At 40.5% G+C, this 25,967-nt stretch overlaps 1 protein-coding gene across 2 annotated transcripts; it reads left to right on the top strand.

Moving 5' to 3' along the window:
* Window positions 1–4,047: 4,047 nt before the first annotated feature.
* Window positions 4,048–6,993, top strand: LOC147636724 (reticulon-like protein B2). 2 transcript variants are annotated; one of them, XM_086800206.1, is made up of 6 exons: window positions 4,048–4,187; window positions 4,841–5,059; window positions 5,871–6,051; window positions 6,129–6,270; window positions 6,352–6,421; window positions 6,682–6,993. In XM_086800206.1, the coding sequence occupies exons 2-6, from the start codon at window positions 4,876–4,878 to the stop codon at window positions 6,849–6,851; spliced, it is 747 nt and encodes a 248-aa protein (XP_086656332.1). In that variant the 5' UTR covers window positions 4,048–4,187; window positions 4,841–4,875; the 3' UTR covers window positions 6,852–6,993. The 2 variants fall into 2 exon arrangements, with proteins under 2 accessions (XP_086656332.1, XP_086656333.1); XM_086800207.1 differs by lacking the exon at window positions 4,048–4,187 and adding an exon at window positions 4,619–4,750.
* The last annotated feature ends 18,974 nt before the right edge of the window (window positions 6,994–25,967 follow it).

The raw sequence follows: 25,967 nt of genomic DNA, 5'->3' as shown, positions 1-25,967 counted from the left end.
ATTAGTGTTTAGCAACACTATTAGTGCTTAAGAGCACATTTTTAGCATCTAATGACACTTGCATTGGTGATTAGATTCACCATTAGTGTTTAAGAACACTATTAGTGTTTAGAAACACTTCTTAATGTCAAGAGGCTCCCCTTTGTTGATGGCTACACCCACCAATAGTGTTTAGCAACACTTTTAGTGCTAATAAGCACACTTGGGAATGTTGAGAAGCTTGATGAAGTGTTTGATGAATGAGACTTATGAACACCTCATGGTGTATGCCAACAACATCAGAAGATCTGGAGCAAAAGCACTTTCAAGAAGCACTTAAGTGATTAAGGTTAATTAAGCCAAGATTAGTGTAAAAACACTATTTTGAAGCTTTTATTGAAGCTTCCATGGCTTCCTCACAGCTTGGTTTTCTACATCTTGCGCCCACATCGAGCAGCCATTGAGGCTAATATCTTGACTGTAGAGCCTTGAGGCTTAGGGCTTCAAAAGCCCTAAGCTTGTGTGGCTTGAGCTTGCCCACGAGCTGCGCATTGCTGTACGAAAGCCAACGCTACAGAAAACGTGTGTCGGCCTGCTCAGAGTGCAATGGCATGGCTGAGAGAGGAGTAATCGACTAATTAGCTATACGAATCTGAGTGCCCGACGGTGTTCTTGAACTTCCTAGTTGAGAGCTCGACGAGATTCGGCCTCCTCAAGCTGTTGGAAGGCCTCCACTGGCTGGGGGTAGATGAGATGCACTCAAGAAACAACTTTTTGACCTAGTATGAGCGCCCGACGGTGTTCTTAAACTTCCTAGTTGAGAGCTCGACGAGATTCGGCCTCCTCAAGCTGCTGGAAGGCCTCCACTGGCTAGGGGTAGATGAGATGCACTCAAGAAACAACTTTTTGACCTAGTCTACACCTTGCAAGTTGCCTAGCTCTAGATACTATGTTAGAATTCGTGGTGCTCATGCTAGATTCAAACATGTGGAGGAGAGAGACCCAAAAAATACAAGAACAAATCTTGTTTATAAGTTGCTTATGCATACAACTTGGCCTTTGCACTCTACTAATGCCTTCTAGCTTCACCTTTAGATAGGTGAGCTAGTGGACCATAAGTCCATTCACACACACACCCTTCTCCTACCCTTTTACATGACCTTAATCATTTAATAAATATTTGAGTTCATCATTTTTACTATTAAAGAGATTTTCATCAAGTTGAAGGTTTTATTTAGACATGTCATAAATTCATTAAGTGTTTGCTTTTATTGCTCTCCAGGCACTCTTCTTAATAATTTGGTGAAGCTAAGATTAGGTTGAATGGCCTTTTACAAGCTTCATAAGGGGTAATTATGTACAAGGCCTTGGTGGGCCATCTGTTTAGCATATTTCTCATGCTAGGTGTGAAGCATAGGAAATCTTCTTTGCATTCTCCCATGGTTCCTTCTCTTGTGAGGTAAGGTCAAAAAGCCATTCTAACACCATATCTGATGGAGGATTATTATCAAGAATTAAACAAGAAAATCTATTTTTATCACTCTTTTCCATTACATTGCAAAAAATTTCAAGAGCTTTCATGTGCTTAAGAATTTGGAGTTCACTTGCACACATTTGTTAGAGTTGGCCCATAATCAAAGGGCTCTTATTGATAGTGATCCTTTCATAATGATGTGCCATGAAGAGTTAGTGATGGCATGGTTGGAAGTGAAGTAAGTTATTACACAAGCTTCCCTAATGTATCCTTGACCAATGGCCATCCAATTAAGAGGAAGAATATCCCTTCAATAAAAACCATACTCCTTTCAATTACCACACAGATAAGGCTACTTTACCTTCCATTGTTGTTCATGAGAATGACTTGGGAGCTACACACCAAGCATAATATTTACCTATTAACTTTCCAATTAGAGGGTTAGTAGGGAAAGATAGTGAGTGGTAGAGGTGCGGCAAGGATTTTCAATTTTAACAATGCATGAAACATGGGCATGCATGTACTTTACACAATATACATATCCACAGTTTCAATATACATATCCACAGTTTCAATATACATATCCACAATTTTAATATACTTTACACAATATACATATCCACAATTTCAAGGATGAACCCCCTTAGTAGTTTGATTTAATGGTGTTAGAAGATTTGATTTTTCATAGTAGTGATTGTTCTCTTCACCATATCTCTTCCTTGATTCCCATTTTCTTTCCTTAATGATGCATTTTGTATAATCATGTGTTGACGTTCACAAGGCACAACTGGAAACTATTGTCCTTTCTCATGATGTTGGAATGTCTTCCCAAGTCTATGAGTTTGAAAGTCTTATCCCTTTACTTGATGTGAGGGGGTGTCATGCATTTGAGTCTTCTACAAACCACATTGATAATTACGTGTTAGAAAAGTTATATATACTTTATCATCTTCTTTAATGTCACTTTATCTTCCCATAGGGCTTTTAAGCGATTCCTTTAAAGTAGAGCCTAGGAATACCTTACAATATTAAAGGTATGACTCTTTAGTGATGGCTCTCACAAAAATCTAGGCTAAATGCACAAGATTATGCCACGATGCTTTGGCTACAAAGCTTGATGGTGAAATAAACTTCCCACTTCTTTGTTAAGATTGAGGTCCTATGTCACCCATACAACTTTATGTGTGACATAATAGTGAAAGTGAGTAGCATTGGATTGCTATAACAATCTCTTTGTTAAGATTGAGATCCTAAGTCACCTAAATGACTTTATGTGTCACATAATATTAGTGAGTAACATTGGTTTGTTAAGACAATCACATCATAGCAACCCTTGCATATTACTAGTAAAATTTGGACTTGCCATGTGAAAGGGAATTGAATTAGACAAAACGAGGTATATCTTCCAATGAAGTGGTGTCAAGTGTAATGGTATGAGCCTTTTTATAACTTGATTTTGATTAAACAATGACATTTTGTTAAAGTTGAGAGGTAGTTATGTGCTCACACCTAAAAAAAATCATGAGCTTGTTGCTTTGAACACCTACCTCAAATTAAATGAGTATTTCCACACCTGCACATGTTTTTTTTAACCCTCTCTTGGTGCTATTAATACTTTTGTCATGTAAGTGGTTAGCTTGCTAAATTTACTAAAGCAAAATAGTAGATCAATTATAGACTTTTCCTTTAATGGGGAGCTATAAAAATTACATATTTTTTGTTGATATATTCTACTTCCATGCATTTTTCAACAGGATTATTTCAATCGATGGATAAACTTACCAAATTTCACCATTGTAGATGAGGCTTTACTACAATTATCAACTAAAAGCACATGTATAGGAATGCATATTCTTAAATGTATAGGAATGCATATTCTTAAATGTAGCAAGTTGATTTCTAAGGACTTTCATGAAACAAGAAAACCCAACCGACCCATCCCTTACTCAAGTGTGCAAAGACTTTACCCACTCATTATTGTGTTTAAGTGTGTAAAGGATTGAATTGCATCGTCCAAATATGATTTGGCTAGACCTCTCTCCAACGAGCACTAAGTGGAATGGCATGGAGGCTTTGCTACTTCTCTCATATAGTACTTAGAGTCCTTTTCGGGGCACACACATGCATGTACTTTTTAAAAATCACAATCTTATTGCTTTAAACATGTACAGCAAATTACACACCTATTTACAATGGCATGACCTGGAACTTCCTAGCTTTGTCATCCAAACAAACCAAAGTGTAATAACTTTCTCTAAAAACAGCTTATTTTGCTTGAATATATATTGCTGCTAACATTCCCTAAACCCTCGTACACTAATTAAAAAAAAGGCGGCACTTATATTAACTTGGAACTAGATAAATGCATCCCATAAAACAGAGAGATTTGGGCTTTTTACACCATGAAGCCTGACTTGGCTAATACACTAAATTTTGCTATTGTAGTGTACTGGGATGCAATTGCTCTTGAATTTAGTCACCTCACACCACCTATAGTTGGTGCTAAAAATGAAGCCAGAGGAGATGGCTCCATGTGTCACGAGGAGAGAGATGTGGTGGCACGAAGAGGGGGAGTGCCATTTATAGTGGGAGCCAATGTATGAGGCCATGCCACATGCTTGTGCTGCTCTTGCTCCCACCACATTCACCGACACAAGCTCACGCTTTGCTAGGCTTTCTCGTTGATCATTATCGTCGGCACTGCGGGAGCTCCAAAGCGTTTCCACGCCTTCAGGTACCCTCCTGCCTGCGCTCTGCTCCGCTCAAGCTTTCAGGGCATCTCTCTCTCTCTCTCTCTCTCTGGTTGCGTTTGCAGTAAGTGTACAGAGGAAGATATATTTTAGTCTGTGTGCTTTGAAATCTTTTCAATGGGATTTTGGGTTTAGGGTTTCTTTTTCCATGCAAGTTTTGCCTTGCAAGGCTTAAGGCTGGCCGAACAGTTACGGTCCCTTGCGGTTTGAAGTTTTTGTGTCGCAGATATTGTTTAAAACCCTATTCACATAACATATTACCCTTCGATGCTGCATATGCATAAGTAACCCTTAGTCTTGCATACTGTTCATGCAAGAAAAACCGTAGCCTCGGATTCTCATTCAAAGTCTACCTTTTTTTTGCCGTACATACATGTATACCCTTAGTCTTATCAAAGCCCTTGCCTTGGAAGATGGATGCTGCACACACACATGTAGCTCTAGTCTCGGGTGCTGCACATACATAGATACAAAGATTCAAAACCCTAGCCTTGGATGGTGCACATACATATATACAAAGATTCAAAACACAGAACGCTAAATAAAGGTCCAAAACCCTAGCCTTGGATGCTGCTCATTCATACAGAACCTGGGTGCTGTACTTTCATACATAACCATTGTTCCTTGGATTCTGCAGACACATACAGCCTGTTATTGTAAAGTGTTGCCATCATGTCCTCCGAGGGGTCGGAGGCCTCAGGTGTGGAGTATGTGGAGAATGCTGTAGCGGAGAAATTCCAGGACCTGCCTGCTTCTAGTCAGTCCGAGGCAGCTGAGGAGCCCCCTCACACTCCTGCTGTTACTCGCCTCTTCTACAGGCAGAGATCTTTGCATCAGGTTCTTGGTGGTGGAAAAGGTGAGGCCTAATGTTTTGCATTAGCTGTTTCAGGTGTTTGTTGGTCTCTGTTTTACTCAGAATTTTGGTAGGACGCAGAAAATGTTCATTGTACTCAAGTTTAAATGTTATTTAACATGCCCAAGTTTGAGGTCAAGTTTTGTGAATGGGTCAGGTGCCAAAGGTGAGATCACCTTCTATGTAGAGTTGAGGGCAATTTGTGCATGAAAAAATGTAGACTCTCTGAGATGGGTATCGAGCAGTGTCATGGATCATATGGATGGGTCCCTTTGTGCATGAACAAGTGTTATGGATCATGGGGATGGGTCCCTTTGTTCACGAGCCATTATTATGGATCACGTGAATGGGTCCCTTGGCATGATTAAGTAGGTTCAGCCTACATGGAAGGGTCAACTTGTGAAAAGGCTTATATGAACTTCTCTAATTTTGAGGTTACATAACGCAATGTCACTGTACATGTTCAAGAGTGAGTTCATGTTTTCTGGGCATTCATGCAAAGGGTTAGCTCCAAATAAGCCCCTTCCATATTTTTGGGTAAGATCAATATATATGACCCCAGAGTTTTGAATAGATCGCAAGGACTACTTTTTTAAGTCAAATGGGCCCGTCCCTGCTCGGTCAAGTGTGATGATGGATGGGCTGCATAGCTTAACCTTTAGGTCAACGGGTCTCAAGGCTTTTGCGGACGCTCAAGACATTAGTTGGTGTCTTTGTGCATAGTCATGTAGGGTCAATGTGCATGGAGTATCAAGTTTTTACATGGATTTGGCACCTCCATGCTTTTACAGACTTTCTTGTGTTTTTTTCCCAGTTGCGGATACTTTTCTTTGGAGGGACAAATTCATGTCAGCAGGCATTCTAGTGGGGGCCACTGTCTCTTACTTTGTGTTGGAGCATTCTGGCTACACTTTCCTAACAATCCTGGCTAATCTGCTGCTTGTCACCTTTGCTGCCCTGTTCATCTGGTCAAATGCTGCCGGTTTCCTGAACAGGTATAGTTCTGAGGTGGTTACTGTTATTCAGACATTATGTCTAGATAAGTTGCTGTAACATAGAGTTTGAATGGCAGGTCTCCTCCGCCTCTACCTGACCTTAGGCTATCAGAGGATGAAGTCACAAGCCTTGCTTTAGCTTTACGGGAGGAAATCAACAAAGTTCTGGCAGTTGCACATGACATAGCCCTTGGAAAGGATTTCAAGCTTTTTTTGAAGGTTGTCATCATGTAAGGTTGTGCAACCATGCATTGTGTTGTGGTATGTTCCATGGAGCTAATTTATCAGTTTGCTAAGCAGGTAGTGGCAGTGCTATGGGGATTGTCAGTTGTTGGTGGCTGGTTCCATTTCCTAACACTGGTGTACCTTGGTAGGATATAACTACTTTACTCTATGATTAGATTAAACGTTCTAACTCAGGTTGGATATACATCCTCACCCATCCCGGCAGCGGGGCCAGTCCAGGCCGCCTGTTGAGGAAAGAATCTTGTCTCTTCTCCCCACCGCTTGTGGCATGGGTGTGGGTTTGCTGTATGTCTAGCCTAAGAAGTTAGTTTTGCTTTCAAACTCTAGCAAAGTTCAGTGGATGCCGCGGATGATAATCAGTGAGCTGGTTGGCTTCTTCTGCAGCTGTTGTTCTCTCACACACTATCCCAGCTGTCTATGAGAGATATGAAGATCAGATTGAATTCTATGCAAAGCAAGCCTTTGAAAAAGGTCACAATCAGTACAGGAAGGTTAATGCAACCCTTCGTAGCAAGCTTCCCAAGGGTGTCCCCAAAATAAAAAAAACAGAGTGAGATGTGGACTGGTGTCTGCCTTTAAATGGCAGGGGTGTAAATATCACACGACACCTACTTTTGTATGAAACATTTTGTTTTTTCCAGGGGAGAAATTTGTTTTATTTTGGCTTCAAGGTATTAATAGTGGATTGCTTGTTTTGTTGTTTGTGTAGTTTGCCTTGTCTTTATTAGTTATCTATCAAGTGTTGTGCTGTAACAGCTTTTCATGCAACTCCCTGTAATTTTGTACGCTTTTGAAATTGTGTCTTTGTATTTGGCCCCTCATTAGGTTGTACTTCCACTGAAGCTTTGGGCAACTCGACAAAATCTTTTTTTTTTGAAGATATCTTGGTTTTTGTTGCTGTTTGGAGTAGGCATTGCTTCCTCGAAAGAGTAATAAATACTTAAGAAGTGGTTGGTTCACTTATTGGGCAAGGCGTATGGCGTGCAAGGGGATGCTTGCTCGTAATCCCAGACGGGGAGTTGCTTTGCTTCCTCTTGAAAGTGGTATCTTCTCGAAGTGGTTGGTTCACTTATTGGCAAGGCATATGGTGTGAAAGGGGTCTGGTTTGATGCTTGTTGCTACCAGGCAAGTAGTTCTCTCTGTGTGCATGCTGAGCGTTGTGCTGAAGTTAGCTTAGCAAAGATTTGCCCAGTGGACTTCTGCATTTTCACACCCTTTGATGTGTGCATGACACAAGTGTCCCAGCTTGTTATACTGTGTCAGCTTGTTATACTGTGCTCTTGCCCTAGTTTCTTGGACTACCAAAACCGGGTGTGCACTTGAAACCTAATGTTTTCTGATGTTTCACGTGCCCATGGAAAACCTAATGTTTTTTGATGTCTCGGAAGTATGATGGTTTGCTAATGATTATGGTTGGAAGCCCTCTCTTAAGGCAGTCCCCCCTGGTACGAGGGAGGGCAATTGTCTCCCATTTTACATGGAGTCCCTGTAAAGATGGGGTCTATTTGTGGAGCTGAGGCTATTAGATTGGGGGTAAGAGTGCGGGTTGAGTTAAAAGAGTACGGTTTGGTTGATTCAAGTGCTTGGTGTTGGGATGTCTGATGTGATTTTTAAGGGGCTCTTGGAAAAGGGAGATTGTGTCAGGGTGTCATGTTGAAGTGGTTAAGGTATTGACAAATTTGACAATGAATGCAAACCTAACCAGGGGGACCATTTCAGCCTGGGAGCACATTCTTAATTTTTTGAGGGTTTCCTCAAGATACCGAGCCTCCAAGCTCAAGTTAAGCTTTAAGCTTTAAACTAAAGGGTTCCTATATAACCAAATCAACTCGTGTACTTGTAAACCTTAGTTACACCTAAAAAGGATGCATTTCTTTGCATAGTTTGAGTGGTTAATTAAAGAATTAAACCCACACGAAACAAAGCTTCATTTCCTTTTCCTGCCACGCTTTTCGCTGATGCACTGTGCCTTCCTTCTGAACGGGAGGCTACTAATATGTTTTTGTTTTAGCTTGCTATAGAGATTGGCAGCTGCTGAAGAGCTTCAAAGTTACCATCTTCTCTATATGTGCTGAGTCTACTGGAGCTTGCTTGTGGCCCGCCTTGACCAAAAAAGAGCCTGCTGCTCCAATTACAGAGGCCTTTGCTGTTGTATGATTGCAGAGAGAGCCACCGAGTTGTAGCTGTGTGTTTAATCCATGGCCAGTTGAGCAGCAGGAGCCGGCTTAGCCTCTCTGAGCTAGGACAGTTTGTGTGCAGGTTAGGTAGAGCATGAATGCAGAGGTAGGGATGATTTCTGTTGTGAAGAGTCCTGCCTGTGGTTGCCTTTAGTGTTTATTCTTCTTTGGACTTGGTTGCTGCTCTAGATCCCTCTCTTTGACTGTCGATTGCCGTGTTAATGCTCGTGTTACCTCGAGTATGTCGCTGAGAAGGGAGGTGCTGCTATATTACCGTGGTCAGGGATGGAAGCGAGAGCTGCTGATACGATGGATGTGTCATCAGCAGGTGGTATTGTTCCTGTCTTTGTCTCTCTCTGGTGCTTCCTTGCTCTTGCAAACTGCTTGCAAGAAGGTAAGCAAGTGGGGTTGTTTCTAAGAATGGCCGCCTTCCTCACTTCATTATATCACCAAGCAATGCCACTAACACTCGGTCCGTCGCTACTACTCTCGCGCTTCTTTTTATCCTCCGCCCAAGATGACTTTCCCACTAGACATAACCAACTAAACCCTGAAGGGTTACCGGCTCGAATATGTATGTTCAAGGCCTTTCAATGTGGCAAGTTCATCATAGGTTTCTTTGCTCAATAAGATGCGTGATCCATGGCAAGAAGTAATACATGCAATCCCATTGGAGGATTATGAGGCCATGACTTGCACAGGTAACCCACTTCTCAACCCAAATCTCATGTTATAAAGCTTTGATGGAAATAATCCCTTTCAATCCAGACATACAAAACTAGGCATCAGATTCCATGATGCCATCATGGATACCTTATCTAATTAGAGAAACACTGCTAGATATTATAGAAGTGATGCCCATGGCACAAATGAAGGAACTCTATGGGAGAATGTGGCCAAGCATAAATGGTTAGCCAACCCCGCAAACTATAGGATCTTTTGGAAATCCACTTGGTTACATTTAATATTGTGTGCAATTTTAAGAGATGGAGAAAATGCCTCTAGTTCACACACAAGCTCTTGGATTTGAATAGGTTTGAAAGAGTTTGAGTGGTATTTGACATGGAGCACATGCAAATGTCAAAATTGTGCCACTATATTGTAAATAAGGTTTCCATCATATTCAACAAACACATCTAGTAACTGAAATGGCACATCAGAAATTTATAAGTGTCAATCAAGGCTAGAGGAACAATGTCTATAGTTTCATTTATGGATTTTGTAGTTTTCTCAAAGTTCCAAGAGCTTATGAATCCATTCTTACCATTTAAGAGCACGTGGAGGGCCTTGGGTGGCCAATATCTCATAATGTACAACTTTTATAGTGCCTTTACATGACACTTATCTTTTATAGTGCCTTTACATGACACTTACTAATGTCCTCATTTGGAGCAGCATACTTGTTAATCAAAAATTGGATTAACACCTTGTGTCAGCATAATGATTTTGCCAATCTTGAGTAGCTTTAATATCTTTTTGGATCGCTTGGTCTGTTCCTCCATCTCTTTGAGCATTTTTCTAGATGCCTCAACTCTTATGGTTGGATTAAAGAAATTTAGAGAAGATAAACATTATTTCCCATACAGTGCTCTGAATGGTGACATTCCTATGCTTTGATGATGATAAGATGTGTTATAAGTGAATTCTACCCGAGGAAGATATTGAATCCATCTTCTTGGTTCTTGTCCACAATATGCTGTGAGAATGTCTTCAATTACTTGGTTGACTCTCTCAGTCGGCCACCATCGATCTCTGGATGATAAGCTATACTAAAGTAAAGTTGAGTTCCCAAGGCCTAAAATAAGGACTGCTAGAACCTTGAAGTGAAATCAGAATCCCGATACTGACTATCCTCTTCAAGAGATCATGAATCTTGAAGACCTCCTTGTTGACAAATAACCGAGAAAATCAAAAGCTTTAAAGTTTTTCTTTCTTGGTATAAGATGAGCTACTTTTGTGGTAAGCAGGTCCACCATCACTAAAATGGAATCATATCCTCCTTATACAGTGGGGAGACTTGTGACAAAATCCATACTAATGCATTCCCACTTCATTTGGGAGATATCCAAGGGTTGAAGATTCCCAGGCATCGTGACTCTTTCAGCTTTGATCCTTTGACATGAGAGACATTGCTTCAAGTACCGAAAGACATCATTTTTCAAGCCTGCCCCAATGATAGATCCTCCTCATAGCCCAGATGCCCTGCAGTGGGGCTATCTTGAGCTTCATGGAGGATTAGCTTAAACTCACTAAAATAGAATGAACAAATGTGTGCCATATGCAAAAGATAAGTACACACCCCAAAATAAGTAGATAAGAGGGTGTACATACGCATGGGGGAAAAAAACCTCCTAGGGAGGGAAAAAGTACCCCAGCGATCCTAAGTGTGTTCACACACATCACTACCATATAATGATACAAACCCCTTGGAGTGATGATGTGAACATGTACAGGGTATGGTTGATCAATCCTGAAAAGGCAGTAAGCCTAATGCTTTACGAAAAGCTTTGAACTTTTCACGAGGAAGAGCCTTCGTGTGAATAAATCTGCCATGTTATCATGTGTAGGCACATAGATCAAACTGATCTCTGCTGCTACTTCTGCAGAGTGGTAATGCACCTCAATGTGCTTAGTGCGAGCATGAAACACTGGGTTCCTCGCAATTGCTAATATGCTCTGGCTGTCAGTGAAAATGGTAGTGCTAGACAAACTAACAACTAAATTAGCCATAAGACGTCTGAGCTACACACATTTAACTGTAGCTGTAAAAGCTGTCCTGTACTCAGCTTCATAGCTAGAAGTGGCCGCTGTAGGCTGCTTCTTACTAAGCCATGATATACATGAATCACCAAGGTGAAAGCAAAACCGAGTTATACTCATCCTGCATAGCATGCATCCAATGATCATCATCCTGTGCTTCCTCAAAGGAAACAGGCTCCTCCTCATTACATAAAGTAGAAATGAGAACATGAACCACATAAGAATAATCTGCATGATGAGAACGTGCACGATTTCTTCTAGGTAAAGGAGCTGCGAACTTGCTGTCCCTCAATGTTTGCACAAGCCATTTTGGCATACGCCTAGATTCTTCTATGGCTTCTCTCTCCTCATCTACTACATCGTCAATAATTGCCTCATTAAAAGGCTGATTTGCAGGCTGATTTTGCACCTGCAAAAGGCTGAATTTCAGCATTTGGTTGAGCATTCAATTGCTCTACATATGGCTGCTCTCCATTAAACAAAGGTAGGAGCGAATCAAACATGTCTTGTGAGCATACATTCTGTTGTTTTTTGCATGAAAGCATGGGCTGAACTGAGTTTTCGACAAAAACATCTCTACTTACCAAAATCCGCTTTGAGGCCAGATGGTAGAGTCTATATCCCTTGCTTTCTGAACCGTATCCCACAAATATGCATTTAATTGCCTTATCATCAAGCTTACTGCGTTGTTGCTCAAGCACAAGAGCATAAGCAAGACAACCAAAAACACACAAATGAGCCACAGAAGGCTTCCTGCCATGCCAAGCTTCATAAGGAGTTTTAGACTACAAGGCCTTTGTAGGGAATTTGTTCAACACATAGTTTGCGCACATAGTTGCCTCTAACCAAAAACCACGAGATAAATCTTGGGCTCTCAAAAGCTTACCTTCAAGCTTTAGACAAATTGTGACAGTACTTAAAGAGAAGGAGCCAATCCCTTCTTTGGAAAGTATCATAAATTCTTTGCAAGAAGAAGACAAGAAGATTACAAAGGATGTGATAGATCCTTATGCATATACTGTTACTACGACATCGGCAAAGAAGAAGTGTACTATTTGTGGTCGTACAAATCATCTTACGAAGGATAGTTTCTCCAAACATCCTTGTGAGTATTGTGGAAAGACGAATCATCCATCCTCAAAGTGCTACCAAAAAGATCAAAAGCAAGCAAAGGCACGTGTGGTTGAAGAAGTCAACCAACAAGAAGAAACAAATCTTTGTTCTAGTCTCAGTATAAAAGATGTAGATGAGGAGTATGCTTTTTAGATTATGTCATGTATGTGGTTGAATCAAGACTTATGTTGTTCCAACTTGACGAGTTGTAGAGGAGAGTACACTACCCTATGTTGTTGTTAAGGGGAGACTCTTACTCATTGTGTCAAGGAGGTTTGTTAGACTTGATTCATGTTTTGTAAGAAGTTGGTCTTAAGGGGGGATTGTTGGATAAATGTAATCCCAACTCCTTAGTCCAATTAAAATGTGGTTGATAGGCTAGTGGTCAGTGGTTGGTGTGTAAAGCCTACAAATGGCTGGTGCATGTTGTTCATGCAACTAAAAATAGGGTAGAGGAGTTTCTAAATAAGGTACAAGTCATGATCAAGTGATTATGTAAGTTTGGTTCATGTCTAATCACAATTAGTGTCTTCTTGTGTTAATCTCATATCAATTTTTTGCATATACCAATTTTTGTCCCTCATATTCATGATGTCTTGTACAATCTTTGATCCACCTTGAGTATGTTTTTAATCAATCTTCATAGCTTGGTTATCATATCTAACAAAGAAAAGGTTTTGATAACAACTAAAAAGTAAGTGTACCACATGTTTTAACATGGATATTGAATCATAACAGAACTCCATGGAATAAGATCAAAATGGAGGGTAAAGGAGGACCTACTATTAAGCTGGTGATGGTTCTAGAACATGTTTATCAAAGAAGAGAACATGTATAGTACCCTTTTATGGTGCATCAAATATAGGTAATTAATTCCCACTACTCCAACCACCTCTTAAATGGTGCTCCATTCACATCAAAGGAGAGAACATGTGTAGTACCCTTTTATGGTGCATCAAATATAGGTAATTAATGCCCACTATTCCAACCACCTCTTGAGTGGTGCTCCATTCACATCGGGGGGGAATAATGACACTAGTGACACTAGGGAATTTCCAATAAAATCTAAGGAATCACAAGACTTAATATCCTACTACCCAATGCATATGTTGAAGTGCCTATGAATCATCAAGACATGTATAGGGTTTTAATTTCTATGCACGTACCTCATCTACTCCCAAGATATAATGTTGGATCATTAAGACATGTATAGGGTTTTAATTTCTATGCATGTACCTCATCTCCTCCCAAGATATAATGTTGGATCTTTAAGACATGTATAGGGTTTTAATTTCTATGCATGTACCTCATCTCCTCCCAAGAAATAATGTTGAATCTTCAATAAGACCTAGTGCACCAATGGCTTAGATCCTAGAGGAAGAATACAAGGTGCTATACCTTGAGGACCAAAACCATCAAGAGTAAGTACTTTATTATTTGTGGAATACTAGTAGGGCAGTAGGGAAATCACTTAATAAGCTAGTGCACCACTCAAAAGGGTTTTTATAGGAGATGTGTATTGCTTTTCATGTAATTAAGTCTACAATTCCTAAATTAAAAACTACTCTATATAGAGAATACTACCCACTTTGTGAAATGACTTTGGAGGTGGGCATCTCTATCAAGATTGACCTAACAAGGATACACTTACAAGTACACAATAACCTCATGCTACCACGATCATATAGTTTGTCCATCGCCATCAAAGTCCTTGGTGTTGAAGAAAATAATCAAGAATTTCCATGTGTATCTTGTATCATCTACTTTTAACCACTTTTAGGTGAAACTTTTACACACGAGCCATGAAGAAGCTATACTAAATGCTATCAAGGGTTTTTTTTTTAAAGCAACCTCATAAGGATCAAGTATAATGAGGGGAAGATCAAGCTAATAAGGAAATTCCTTTAAAGAGATTAGTCATTCTAAAGTTAACAAGGCCAATGAAAGGAATTGGCCTTGACTAGTTCAAGAATGGGTGGCCAAAGATTACAGAAAAAATCAACCAGCAAATGGTTGGCCAACAAGCAAAGGTTATAGAAAATGAGCCACCAAATGAGAACCTATCTCATTAGGTCAATGGTATAAGTAGGGAAAGTACCAAGAGGTTAGGCAACAACTAATAAGGAGAGGTTGCCTCATACCCTTACCACAAAAATCGACAAATGTGAAGGGTCCAAAGGATGTTGATAAGAATGTGCATATCTTGGTTGTAATCATTAGAGCTACAATTAAGAAGACCTTAGGAGATATCTCCTATATGTATCAATCTCTTTAACACCTCTTAATGGATTAGGTAGATACTAAGCAAATAGACCTTAGGAGATATCTCCTATATGTATCAATCTCTTTAACACCTCTTAATGGATTAGGTAGATACTAAGCAAATAGACCTTATGAGATAGAAACCATGTGTGAGGGGAAATAATTGGTAAGTTCTACATGCATGAAATTCAAGTACTCTGAGTCGATCCCACATATATGCCAATAAGAAGAAGGTATGGTAAGTTCTATACAAGGGAAATTCTAGTACTATACCAATGAGAAGCTATACTCCATTGGAATATGCTGGGAAAAGGCCAAGCATAACCATTTTTGCCTATAATTTCCCTTAGTATCAGCCTGCTACATAGCATTATCCAAAGAGCAAAGGAAATGGTTTCTCCTCTAGATTAGAGCATGAAGAACCATACCGAATCCATCAATAGTCATGAAGAACCATACCGAATCCATCAATAGTCATCGCAAGAAAATTCATGAAGTTGCTCATAAATTCATCAACCAACCGAGGGAAAATTGTGAGACCTCTAACCCCAACATTCTTCTCTTTGAGGTTCCACAGAGGTGGTCACATATGTGTGTTTTCAAAAGGGCTTGCCAATGGTATGTCACATGTGGGGTTTTCCTTAAGTCCTATAGGTGCTCCTCCATGGTACGAAGTAATGTAGTGATCATGATGCTCCATGGCAAGAAGTAATGCAGTGATCATGATGCTTCATCTTTGCTTATGTATGCCACCTTTAAAGACATGGTAGATAAATGCTTCTAGACACCATACATGTACTTTAGAATAACACTCAAGAGGCTCCAAGAAAATCATAATCACTATAGGTACAGACTTGGAGATTGAGCTTTCATGCCATGAAAATATTCAAGGACGCAATCCATATCAAGTGGGGGGAAGTGTGGAGATGTTAGTGGATGCTTTCTGCCACATATAATAGTAGTAATAAGTGTCATGGAAAGGCACTATAAAAGTTGTAATCTTTATGAGAAATCTCATCATGATCACTGAGCTCATTTAGTCAGTGTGAATAAGGGCCAGTTTTATGCTAGTTATATATAAGGCATTATAATCCCCCTTTGTGCTAATAATTGAGTTTTCTAACCTATTTGCTTGATCTTTGTTCTCATCTCTCTCTGTGTGAGAGAAAAAGAGTTGAGAGTAGAGGTTAGTTTGATTCTTGGTACGTGTTCCTCTATGCTTTGTGTGAGAGATCAGATTGTGAAAGGAGAGTGAGTCATTTGTAAGAGGTGAGAAGCAACTTCCTTGGTGATAGTAGGAAAGAGAGATCTTAAAGAAGAGGAGCTACCACTAGTTAACCTTGGTGGATGGCTTTAAAAGGCTCGACCTTGGAAGAAAGGTAAGCTCCCCACCACCACGATGGTTGTTGCTGCTTGTTTTTTCTATTTGTTGTGAATGAGATAGAGTTGTGGAGAGAGCCAGAACGGGCCATAACAATGGCAATCAAATTCTAAGGGTATACCTTAGTGAAATTCTCTTCTTAGAAAAGAACCCACCCCCTTACCAAAGGAGCAAGGTGTGACTTGATCCTTCTCCATCAAGTTCCCTTCTTACAAAAGGACCCACCTCTTACAAAAAGGGCAAGGTAGGACTTGACCTCTTAACATCATGTTTATAAAAACATAAGCACAACCACAAAGATACGTAGTCATAAAGTTTACTCTTACATACTATAAACATGTAGGTTGCCTTTTGCTTACATCCTTTAGCACATGCCCTATTTATTACTACAACACCTTTGTGTGTTGATTTTTCAAATATGTGTTGCTTATGTTATGCTATACTCCATATGCCAACTAAGAATGGTGTGTATCTAGTTTCAACTTTTTTTATAGGTGTTTCTTATGTTGTGCTATACTCCATATGCCAATCGGGAACGGTGTGTATCTAGTCTTAACTTTGTGCAGTAGGCCCAAAGTGTAGCCATAGAAGTTTATGTTTCTAATCATTATGGATGGCATCAATGGTCTTTGCGAGGCCTACACAAAAATTTCGTAGTGTTTTTGGCCTGGCTATTGTCTTGTGGGGATTTTTGATGGCAAGCCACCAAGAAACCCTTCAAGAGGCACTCAATAACCTCACTAACAAATTGTGATCCTTAATCACTTACTAGCGATGATGGACATCCAAATTTAGAAATGACTTACTCATACAAGAATTTAATAGTGGTACAAGTGTCAACTTTCTTAGAGGCCATGGCCTCTACCCATTTAGTGAAATATTTAGTTGCCTAAATGATGTAACATGCTTGGGTCTCTATCGTGTGGCAGGAGGACTAACAGGTCCTATGAAGTCGATTTCCCATTTTTCAAAAGGTTGTGTCTCTATGATTGGTGCCAGTGGCATTCTATCTTTTTGTTACGACATAGTGAATCGTTCTTCCTTTGACAAACTCTATGGCCACTATAAACCTTCCTAAGAAGCTTGCGAGTAGTTACCTCACCATCAAAATGTTCTCCTACAATTCTAGAGTGTGCTTCTTCTAAAACATTCACAAATTCATCCTCTCTCTTATGCATCTCCTTAGCATATAAACTTTTCGAGCTTATATAGTTGTCCCACTATCAATTGGGTAAGGTGCCACTAGCTTAATAAAATGATACATATTATCCTTATTTTATGGGCTTGAAAACCGTGTGCCCTTAAGGTACTTTTTGAGCTGCTGTCCCCTGCTGTGATTAGGCACTTTGCCCAGTCCCTATATGTTCCAAACTAGCTATCCTCATTGAGATAATCACTTATGGAAAGGTTTCCCTGACTCTATGGTTCTGATGCTGTTCTAGATGCATGGCATGTGCAGACCTCTATATCACATGCAGCAGCGACCATAAGCTTTGGGTGTTCCTCAAGAGAGGATAACCTCATCGAGTATCTCTCTCTTTTCAGATCCAATTCTGTACAGAGCTTGGAGCTTTTTGTTTTTTATAAACCTAAAATTGGCATTTCAATGGGTTTAAGGATATACAATATAATAGACACCTTCCTTAGGCAAGCCAAGGGATCTTTCCATCTTGAGTGAACACTCGTCATCTTTGAAGAATTCTAACCACTTTTGCAAGTAGTAGGCTATATTATATATTAACAATTGAAAAGTGGCAGGGGAATTTGTTAGTCTAAAGGGTAGGCAATGTTCCCCACATTGTGGTAAATGCAGTCTTGCATTGATCTTATGGAGTGAGGGGCACTTGATTATATCTCACAAAACCATCCAAGATGCTATAATCTTCTTCTCCACTCTTTTTACGATATGTTATGTATAGGGTAAAGGATAATGGTCTTTGTGTGTATTAATAGCATTCACCTTCTTTAACTCCACACACACCTATAGTTTTCCATTCTTCTTGGACCTTCTTTGTGTGTATTAATAGAATTGACCTTCTTTAAGTCCACAGACACCCATAGTTTTCCATTCTTCTTGCGCATAATAACGATGGGAGAATCCTAGTCAATATACTTGATCTTATAAATGAATTCAACCCTTTAGGGAGTTTGTCAATTTCCTTCTTAACAATTTCAAAAATAATTGTAGAGTACTTTGATAAGGATTTTGGGACAGACCCTTCAATGATATGTTACACCGTTTTTGGCAAAACTCCCTTCATTTTCATGTCTCTCTAAGCAAAGAAATCCTTGAATTCCTTCAGTAATTTAACCAACTCTTTTCTTCATCAAGGATAAAGGCTGGTTTGGGATCCTCACCAAGTTGTTCTGCTATATTAACTTCCTTAAACTTAGCATACCCATCATAAGATATTGGGTGCCACCACTGTGGAGCCTAGGCTTCAAGGCTTGAGCTTCATAAACTCTATGTGGCTTGCATATATAGAGGGCCTATATAGCCTTATGGATTCATACCAATGCCATTTTAAAACACATGATCTTTATGCATGTACATGGATTTTATTCATAATGACTCCTACCTATTTTCACTCGTAAACTTAAGAATGTCATGGCCTTGGTATCTTGGATTATTATGTAAGTGTAGGTACCTAACCATGAGATAGCAGGCCTAAACCATGAGAGAGCAAGTTGCTTAGCCCGTGAGACTTGTTAGCGCGTGAGAGGGTTAAGATGGCTAGGCTGTGAGATAGCTAGCAGGCCTAAATGGTGATGATTTTTTTATTTTTTGAAATGATATTAGGTGTACGCTTAGGTGTACGCTAGGGCGTGATTTAAACACATGGGCAAAGATTTAAGAGTGTGTAGGTCCATCATGAAGATTCGAGTGGATGCTATGAAATAACAGACTGCTATTTCACGGGAAAAAATCCATCAAGAGTGAAACATTCTATGCACAGACATATGATGGGTGACAAACAACATAGCGCAATGAGAGCACACGCAACAAAGTTTCATTGCTTGCAAGATTTATCATGACATACGATTTGTATGCTAACGATTTACAAAGGAAAGAAAGAAAACAGGTTAAAGCACAAGCTCCCACACACCTCAAATCGAAGTTGCAAGCAATGTGGGGCGGAAGATCACTTTTGGAAATCCGAGAGCGATGAGCAACATTGAAGAAATCGCACAAGCACAATGCACAAGAGAGGAAAGAAATCGATTTTATGAAGCAGCCGTTGGCCTTGGCGGCTACCTTAATGAAGTATACCAGGTGGCATTATATGATCGGTGGAGGGAATGTGACCATTTCACGCCGTGAGGCAATAGTAAGTCGGTTCACAACGTGAACCATTTCGATTTAGCTCACGACGTGAAGTGTTAAGGGTCTCACGATGTGAACTATTTTTGACCATTTCACGGCCTGAAGGACTAAGGCATTTCACGACGTGAATTATTTTTGATCCTGTGCGCAAGGTTGATATTCTATGCTCCTTATATTCTCAAATACTCTACCCCCCACATCATGCATTCAGAAAATGGTTGAATACACATGAAACAAATGATCATGTTTCATGGCATGAAACTCAAACATTTTTACCTTGTACCCATTGTTGAGAAATGGATACCCTTATACTCCATCTCTGTTTATTGCCATGAAAACCAATTTGGTACCTTGGCACTTGTGGGAATTTGTTGTTGTAACCGCTTCAGTTCAGTGTGGGAGTGCTTGATCTTTCCCTCCATCCAATTGAAGAGTGCCTCCACTGAGTCCTGTTGATTGGGTTCTGTTTGGTATTGCTATCTTCTATTCACTGTGTTGAATGGGCTTTTTTTCCCAAACCATTTTTTGTACCTTCTTAGCATTTGCTTCAGCTGGAAGTTGGTCATGTTTGCTTTTATCGTCCTTTCCTGTATTTTTGAAAGTATTTGCAGTATTAAACCTTGGGTAGGACTTCGGCACACCCATATTATTGTATTGCCCTGGTAATAACCCTGTGCAGCTAGCAAATCCTTTCTAACCCATTGCTTTTAAGTGCTTTGTGGATGGTCGCTTAGTTTGGAATACTAATGGTTGACTTTGGATGGCCTTCTCTTTCCCTTGTCTGAAGCTTGAACTTTTCGCTTTGATCCCCCAGTTACTCCTTTTGCATCATAGTATTCCTGGGCTTGAAGTTGGTTCTTAGGAATCCAATGCTGAATTACTGGAGACTTTTTTCTGTGTGGGGGCTAATAACATCTCTGGTACGATAGCTGTTTTGTTTGGCATTGGCTTTTTCATGTCATCTATCATAGCTTGCTTTCCCTTGTTTAAAGGGCTCCTCCATATAATGGCACGGCAATGATATCCTTGCCCTCATTGAGTTGTGCAGCCCTCTTTTCCCACTAGATATTACAATTACTGGCGTAAATCCAGGATCGTCATAGGATCATTTCTTCCTCCATAGATCATGCAGGCATAACAAACACCTTCCCAACCAAGGGATTATTTCTAATGGAAATATTAACACTTAAGAATCCCACGTCGGTAGTTGAAAAATGCACACTTTGTACTTGTGCAATGGTGGAATCAAGGTGAGGTTTGTCTAGAGCTTCCCATGTTTCATAAAAGATTAGGTTATGAGTTGATCTCGTATTATCGATTAATGCAATGCTTGTTACATGACTTTTAGTCATAGAGACTTTCACACTGAGACACGTGCTAGCTCAATGTCCTAGTCATCCTCATCAAGGAGGGTTAGTGAAGCCATGTTCACATGCAATATTCTCTCCTAGAGTCTTTGTTTTGCCTTGGATTCCCTTGCCTTGGCTTCTTCCTGAGCTTGCTTGATTTTTTCCTTGGCTAGCTCTTTCTTTTGTTTTAGTAGATGCTCTTGCATGAGCATCTCTTAGGTCAGTGTGGTCCGTAATACTTTTTAAGCTTGCTTCCATTGATGTAATCCTCCATTTGCACACCCTCAATAGTTTTAATTCGGACCGACCCTTGAGGTGTGATTTCAGACACTCGAAATGCTCCTAATCCTTTGTACTTCAATTTCTTTTTTCTAGTTCTTCTCTGACACCATACATGAGGACAAGGTTCCCCATTTCTAGTTCTTTTTGTTTCAAGTTATGGTCAAACCAACGCTTTCTCTGCAATTTCTCGACCATAAGCCCATGTGATGCCATTAGTCGGGTTTCATCAAGTTTCTCTAAATCAACCAACCTTTCGACTAATGCATTTTCAGTTAATCTCTCTTGCACCGCAATTCGCAGGCTTGGAACTAAGTACTCCATAGGCATGACCACCTCAACTCCATAAGCTAGACGAAAGGGAGTATGTCCCATTGCTACCTTACACGATGTTCGATATTACCATAAAGCTGCAATCAGCTTATGTTCCCAATCCGTGTGACTTGCTTCTAATGTTTTTGTCAAGATAGTACACAAAATCTTATTTATAATCTTCTCTTGACCATTTTCATGTGGATAATAAGGTGTTGACTTTCGGTGGACCACAAGGAATCCAGTAAGTAAGTGATCAATCACCTCATTAATGAAAGGTGAACCCCAATCACTGACTAATTCTAATGGGCAGTTGATATCAAAACGATTTGTTCATATAGGAACTTAGCCGTTGTTTGTGCATCAGCTTGCTTAGAGACTCTTGCCTCTATCCATTTCGTGAAATAGTATGTGGCCACGACGATCACATATCGAGCTTGTGTGACGGATGCGCAACTGGACTAATGGATCCAACAAAATCAATACCCCACTTCTCAAAAGGTTGTCTTACAATCATAGGGGTAAGCAGCAACCTGTCTCTTTGTTGTGGAATAGCGGATCTTTGACACTCTTCGCACCTTTTTAAAAACTCCATGGCATCCCCGAATAACGTGGGCCACCATAGTCCTACTTGAAGCACCTTGCGTGCTGTGATCTCCCCAGCGAAGTGTCCTCTGGCTATTCTCGAGTGTGCTTCATCTAATATAGTGACAAATTTGTCTTCCCGCACACATCTTCTTAAGACGTTGTCCTTACCTAGCTGTACAATTCTCCAGAAATGAATTAATAAGGTGCAGCCAGCTTAATAAGCTGATGCATTTTATCCTTGTGTTCAAAGGTCGTTCTTGCAGAAAACCATAAGCTAGATAGTCTGATATTTCTTCAGTCCATTCCGGCACCATGTCCAATTTGGACAAACAAGCATCTAGGAGATCATCATCAACACCAGTTGCATGTTCCCCATTTGGAATTCTAGACATATGATCAGCCAACACATGTGTTCCTTTTCTTATTGTAACCGTGAAGTCGAATTCCAAGAGTAAGAGCGACCAATGGGTGCAAGGATTATTCACCAAATATAATAGGGCCTTATGGTCCACAAAGAATATAAATTTGTTAGCCAATAGGTTATGTCAATATTTCTTGACAGCATAAACCATGGCTAATCCTTCCTGCTCCGTGGTGGTGTAATTTATCTCAGCATCATTCAACTGAAGACTGGCAAAACAGATTAGAAAATCCAATTTGAACTCTCCAGGTTGTGCCAACACACATCCTATTGCGAAGTTTGGTGCATCAATGTGCACATGGAATATAAGATCCCAGCTGGGTGGTCTTAGAATTGGTGCATTGGCCAATGCTTGCTTCAATTTATCATATGCTTCTTGGCATTCTTCAGTCCATTCAAAGACAATGAGTAGTCTATATAATGGTCTGACAATTTCAGCATAGAATGCTATAAAGCGACGGTAATACCCAATGTGGCCCATAAACCTCTGTACACCTTTGTAATTAGTGGATGGGGGCAATTCCAAGATCAATTTGACCTTGCTTTCATCCATGGAGATGTCGTTCTTAGAGACAATGTGTCCCAAGATCACACTATATTTGACCCAAAATTGGCATTTCAAAGGGTTTAAGGATATACAATCGACATCGCTCCCAAACAAGCCAAATGTTCCGACCATCGTGAGTGTGGACACAAATCATCAATGAATACCTCCAACCACTTTCGCAAGTATCTTTGAAGGCTGTACACATCAACGGTTGAAAAGTTGCACGAGCATTAGTGAGGCCAAAAGGCATAACCTTGTAAGCGTATGTTCCCCACATTGTATTGAAGGTTGTTTCATGTTGGTCTTTGGATACTATAGACACCTAATTGTAACCTAAAAATCCGTCTAAGAAGCTGTAATCTTCTTCACCAGCTACCCATTCCAATACGTGTTTAGTATAAGGCAGTGGTGGGTAATGGTCCTTCCTCATAGCTGCATTGAACTTTTTGAGATCGACACATACCCTAAGTTTCCCATTCTTCTTTGGGCACTATCACGATTGGTGATAGCCAATCGGTGTGCTCAATTTTGTAGATGAAATCCGCAACAATGAGTTTGTTAATTTTCTCTTTTACATTTGCTGCATATTTTAGATTCGTCTAGTAAGGTTTCTCCCTGGTAGGTCTTGATCCTTCCATGATTGGGATTGTGTGTGATACCACTTTAGGTGGTACGCCCTTCATCTCTTTGTAGTTCTAGGCAAAACAATCTTTAAATTCTTTAAGGAGAGCAATAAGTTCCCTTTCCTCAGCTGGATTCAAGTCCTTTAGCAATATAGACAGGGTTGGTTTCCTCCCCTGGCTCTGCAATATCAATTTCCTTGACCTCAGCTGGACCATTGTATGATGTGGACAAACCATCTTCCTTAACTCTTTTGGCCGTCAATTGGACCACTTTTTGTTCCTCAATCGTGTATGTCTTGAAATGGTATGACACTGAGAGTGGGTCTGTTTTATCTTCATCCTCTCTTTTTGTTTGAGCCTGAGCCATCACCTTCTTGGCATCGTGCGGCTCGGCTTCCGCCAGAGCCTTGTTTCATTTTCGGCGCCCCCCCTTTGTAAGCTTAGGCATTTCTAGATCTTGAGGGATGACCTCCACCTTATGTTTCCCTTCAAAGGATATCTTGCTCAACTCCTCACTCCAATTCTTAGAAAACTCATTATGCACCTTAGTAGCGTCGAGATATCTTTATGCACCTTAGTAGCGTCGAGATATCTTAGCCAGTAGGTGTCCGTGGGTTTACTTCATAGTAGCAGGGCATTTCGTCGAGTGATATACCTTTTCTACTTCCGCCATCTTCTAAGGCGTTGGGCACTAGTGTAGCCTTGTGATCCAGTCCCTCCTATGTTGGAGGCTTCCTCCTCCGACTCTTCACTTGGTTGTACATTGACCATACAGACAAAGGTGGTAGGAACATTCCTAGATTCAACGTATTGGGTTCCTCGGGCCATCATAACATCTATGGTGGCCAGCACATGCATCTAGTTTTCACTGAAATTTGGAGGGGGAAGCGATGCATACAATTCAACTTCTTCTTCGTCCTTTGAAAATTCTAACGTTGGCTCTGGCATACTTGTATGAATGTGGTTCGCTCAGTGGTGGCTGAGTCATTACCAACAATTTCCCTTCCATTGGGTGTGCTTTCCACATTCGGAGATCTATCTTTAGGATTTGTGAGTCCCTTCGAACATACACGTGCTCTATGCCCAATCATGCACCAATTTGGATTCCCTCATGAAGGGTCTCCCCATGATTATGTCGTATGAGTTTGGTTGGCGCAAAAAGTGCATTACCACAAATGTATGACGGATAGCGGAACGTAAAGAGTTTAAGTCATACATTCGTCAAAAGCCCCATGGGCCTTGAAGATGTTCCGTCTGCCATTTTGACAATAAGATCCACTCTTTCCAGATTTGCTTTTCCCCAATTCTGTTGACTCCCGCTCCTCCATCTAGGATAGCCAATGCTTGGTACCCGTTATGATGAATTGGGATTGTAGCATTAGTGTAGTCACTTTTATAATATCATCCCAATTGATTGATCGGTATCTTGACGAATCTAGGTGTTCTTTCCCCTCCGTATTTTAAGTTTCTTTTTGCTAGAGGTGACTGGGTCTCCTCTGCAGTGGTCATTGGGTTTAATCCTCCCTCTACCCATTCTTTTATGTTTGCCCACAATGTTGCTGAACTACGTAGCAATTGTCCCAATGGCATTTAGACAGGAGTGGACAGTACAACTGCAAGACTACCTATGTCTCTTGGCTCACTGGCAAGTGAGGGCTCCTTCCACGTGTGTGTCTCATATTCACTCCTATAGGGAATGAATGAATGGACACATCTTGCTCAACCTCCTCAAACATTCTTGCCATAAGGTCTTTGTGAGATTCTCCTTTAGAATCTTCTGGAATTGGAGTAGGCACATCCAATTCTCTTTCCCTTATCGGCTCATTTCTTGGATACATTGTATCCCTGGCTCGGTTAGCCCTTAATTTTGCTTCATGAAGTCGTTGGCACTCTTCCACTAGGGAATTAGCTTCTTCAAGCTTTCTTATCTATTCTTCAGCATTTGGATATTCACCAATCCCCTTAGGGGTTGTTGGTTTCTGTCTTTGTGCCTCGAGCAAGCTTGTCTGATTTTAGCATTTGATCGCTCCCTTCCTTTGATTGGGTCGATTCGGTGTCAATAGTATCTTCTTTAGATCCATCCTAGATTGTGACCTTGGTGTCACACGTACCCACTTTTTTCACTCTCCTTGTCTTGCCAATTCTAAAAGCGATAGCACCTACAGGGTTCCTCCCTTTGTCCCCTTGTTGGGCTTGGGCTCGTGGGCTTGGGCTCGTGGTAGGACATTTAGTGGCGTGATGTTTCCAGGCTGCACACTTATGGTCCTGATAGTGGCCTGGTTAGAAGTGGAAGCAGAACCACTTGCACGATATGGGCAGTCTTTGATCAAATGATCAATCCCACACTTAGTATAAGTACTAGCATGTCATTAGGTGGTGCTGCCATTGGCTAAGTTTGATGCGCATGAACCACATTCTTGTTAGGACAATCTACTATTTGATGAGATCCACCGCAACCAAAACTTTGTAGTGGCCCCCTTCTCATATTTGAGTTTGTCTTTACCTTTCCACACTGTACCGTGGTTCTGAACAC

The sequence above is a fragment of the Cibotium barometz genome, chromosome 7, assembly GCF_041138505.1.
Source record: "Cibotium barometz isolate CiBa-2024 chromosome 7, ASM4113850v1, whole genome shotgun sequence".
NCBI classification, from domain to species: domain Eukaryota; kingdom Viridiplantae; phylum Streptophyta; class Polypodiopsida; order Cyatheales; family Cibotiaceae; genus Cibotium; species Cibotium barometz.
This window is presented reverse-complemented; position numbering and strand designations above follow the sequence as displayed.

Bases quoted from the DNA above. Each gene is read 5' to 3' on its own strand.
- LOC147636724 (XM_086800206.1), top strand. From the start codon at position 4,876: ATGTCCTCCGAGGGGTCGGAGGCCTCAGGTGTGGAGTATGTGGAGAAT. The intron at 5,060-5,870 runs GTGAGGCCTAAT...TTTTTTTCCCAG, and splicing joins GGTTCTTGGTGGTGGAAAAG to TTGCGGATACTTTTCTTTGG. The intron at 6,052-6,128 runs GTATAGTTCTGA...TTTGAATGGCAG, and splicing joins GCTGCCGGTTTCCTGAACAG to GTCTCCTCCGCCTCTACCTG.